Source organism: Echinops telfairi, unplaced genomic scaffold, assembly GCF_000313985.2.
Source record: "Echinops telfairi isolate 266 unplaced genomic scaffold, ASM31398v2 ScPeMD7_2291;HRSCAF=2852, whole genome shotgun sequence".
Taxonomy (NCBI): domain Eukaryota; kingdom Metazoa; phylum Chordata; class Mammalia; order Afrosoricida; family Tenrecidae; genus Echinops; species Echinops telfairi.
In genome coordinates, this window is record NW_022106189.1 from 43,072,859 (window position 1) to 43,075,636 (window position 2,778).

At 55.9% G+C, this 2,778-nt stretch overlaps 1 protein-coding gene across 2 annotated transcripts in view; it reads right to left on the reverse strand.

Annotated features, from left to right (window-relative positions):
* Positions 1-202: 202 nt before the first annotated feature.
* Positions 203-2,778, reverse strand: part of SDR42E1 (short chain dehydrogenase/reductase family 42E, member 1) — a 5,924-nt gene continuing 3,348 nt past the window's right edge. The window contains exons 2-3 of one of the 2 annotated variants that reach the window (XR_006680407.1): positions 2,018-2,175; positions 1,586-1,664 (exon numbers count right to left, since the gene is read on the reverse strand). Coding sequence is in view for 1 of the 2 variants with exons in the window: in XM_004704527.2 (XP_004704584.1) it covers positions 551-1,664 (1,114 nt within the window). In the remaining variant the exon portion in view is untranslated. Of the gene's footprint in view, positions 1,665-2,017; positions 2,176-2,778 lie in introns of both variants that reach the window. The other variant, XM_004704527.2, reaches the window with a different exon arrangement.

The following is a 2,778-nucleotide window of genomic DNA, read 5'->3' on the forward strand; positions in this document are numbered from 1 at the left end:
CTTAGGATTCCTGCTCTGTTTGACGGATCCCACTCATCGCCAAGCCTGTCAGTGTTTCCCCATACAAGAGTTTCCCCATGCATAGTGTTTTGGCCGGGTTCCGAGAGCATTAGAAGTAAGTGCATTGTGTCTGGAATGGTTTTAAAGGCCTCCAGGAAAGTCCAGTGAGACATCCCTCCCCCCCCCCCACGCCTACTCTGGGACTTCTTTCCTACCCTTGGAAAGAGAAAAACCTAAGAGACTACACCTCTAACCTTCTTTCCCTTCCCACCAGAGATCAGTGTAGGCCCACAATCAGGGCAGAACTGCCCCTGTGGGTTTCTGGACTGTAACTATCCACGGGAGTGGAAAGCCCTGTCCATTATCCCAGATTCGTGTGAAGAGGTTCAGGAGATGAAGATTTCATCCAAGGACCTGCTCTTAAAGTGGCAGGTATTTGAAGGGTCAGAATTTGGCACCAGATTACCACTACAGGGGACCATGAGCCCTGTGTGTCTTGAACACTCTGCTCGGGGGACCCTGGCCATTGAGGTCCCTGGAGCTCACTCCATCACATGGACAGAATCAAGGACCAAGGCAGACAGGTGAGCAGTCCTGTGACCACAATGAAGATGACCATTCCGTCCCAAACAAGGTTCCTTGGGTCGGGGATCTTGGGGTCGAAGCCGTGGCCGCGGTCTTTAAACCACTGGACAGTCTCCTGGAGGTCGAACGGCTGCGGCTTGTAGCCCAGCTCACGCCTGGCCTTCTCCAGGCTGAAGTAGTGGGTGACGCCGGTTTTGTACACCTCGGCGCGGGTCAGGAAGGGCTGGAAGTTGTACAGCGGGCCCACGACGGCATGGACCATCTCCGTCAGGAAGGCCAGCCCGTAGATGAGGGTCAAGGGCAGGCGCATGGAGGGAAACGGATAGCCCAGGCCTTCCACCAGTGGCCGGAAGAACTCAAAGTTGTTCACCGGCCTGCCGTCGGAGATGAAGTAGGGCTGCCCAGCGGCGACGTGGCCGCGGTCTGCCTTCAGGCTCTCGGCGGCCAGGATGTGGGCCTGTACCAGATTATCCACGTGCACGAACTCCACCAGGCTGTCCGTGTCCCCGTACACGAACCAGAACAGCCTCTTCTCGATGTAGTTCACGATCCGGGGCAGGTGCCTCTGCTCGCCCGGCCCGTAGATGCCCGCGGACCGCAGAGCGCAGGTGCGCAGGATGCCGCCCCCGCGGGCCAGGGCCTTGCCGTTGGCCTCCAGCACTGTCCTCTCGGCCACAGACTTGGTCCGGGAGTAGTGATCAGGGTGGAGGTGGAGGGGCAGGTAGGGCAGGGACTCGTCGCCATTGCAGATGACCTGCCCTCCGAACACGACGTTGAAGGTGCTGGTGTAGACGATCCTCGGCACCCCTAGGCGCTGGCAGGCTTGCAGCACGTTCTCTGTGCCCCTCACGTTGATGTCCTCGATCAGGTGGGAGTCTAGCTGCTCCCGCCCGGACATGCCAAAGGATGCCACGTGAAACACGCAGGTGATGTCCTTGCCCTGGAAGGCGCGGTCCAGGTCTTCCAGGCTGCGGATGTCTCCGTAGACAAACTTGATCCCGTCGGGCAGGGGCTGCTTGGGGTTGCTGATGTCAAACAGGATCACGTGCACTCCCTTCTCCTGCAGAGCCAGGCCTAGCCTGAAAGGACACAGAGTCAGAGCCAGAGCCAGGCCTAGCCTGAAAGGACACAGAGTCAGAGCCAGAGCCAGGTCAAGTCTTAGGCCAGGCCTTGGAGCCAGTGACGAGGAGCTGATTCAAGCCTGGTGCTTGTTCTAAATCCACCCCCTTCTCCCCGCCCTGCCCCCCTCTCTCTCTCACACACACACACACACACACACACACACACACACACTCATCTTCTATGTCCTGTGAAGGGATCCTGGTGGCATAGTTGGTTCCACAGTGGGATGCTATCCACAAGGTCAGTAGTTTGAAACCAACAGCCGCTTTGTGGGAGGAGGAGGGCACTGTTTGCTCCCACAGAGACTTACAGTTCTACTCTGCCCTATAGAGTTGCCATGAACTGGAATCAACATGCTGGCTGTGAGTGGTGCTTTGGTATGTCACTTGTGTGTAGAATAGTGACTATGCCATGGGCTTCCAGAAGAACAGGTGCGTCTGTCTTGGGCAAAGAGCAGCTAGAATGTTCCTGAGAAGAGAGGGTGGGGAGATTTTGTCTCAGGACTCTCTTTGGTCATTGTTTTCAGGACGGGACGGGTCTCCACAGAAGGGCATCATGCTTAGTCAAGGAGAAACTCCATTCAGTGCCATTGAGTTCACTGACTCACAGCAATGACCCCCTGTGGGATTTTGGGACCGTAAATATTTAGGGGGGTAGAAAGCCCAGGATTTCTCCCGAGGAGCAGCTGGTGGTTTTGAACTGCCGACCACGCAGATGGCAGCCCAACTCGTAACTCCTATAGCACCAGGGCTCCATTAGTAAAGGAGAGGGCCTGTGCAATAGAGTCAGACTCTCAGTGAGATGGAATGGCACAGTGGCTGCAGTCATGGGCTCAATCAAGCACAGCAGCATCTGTGTAGAGGGCAAAGGGCCGGGCGGCATTTCCTTCTGCTGTACCTGGGGCTGGTAGGGGTCGGAACGGACTCGACAGCATCTGGCAACAAACATGTCACTTGTCGTTAAAATACTTAAAAATTCAAAGCCTAGATGGAAGAAGCACACCAGCCTGTCTGACCATGAGGTGTAGAAGGGATCAGATATCAGACATCAAAGAACCTAAAATCATATCAG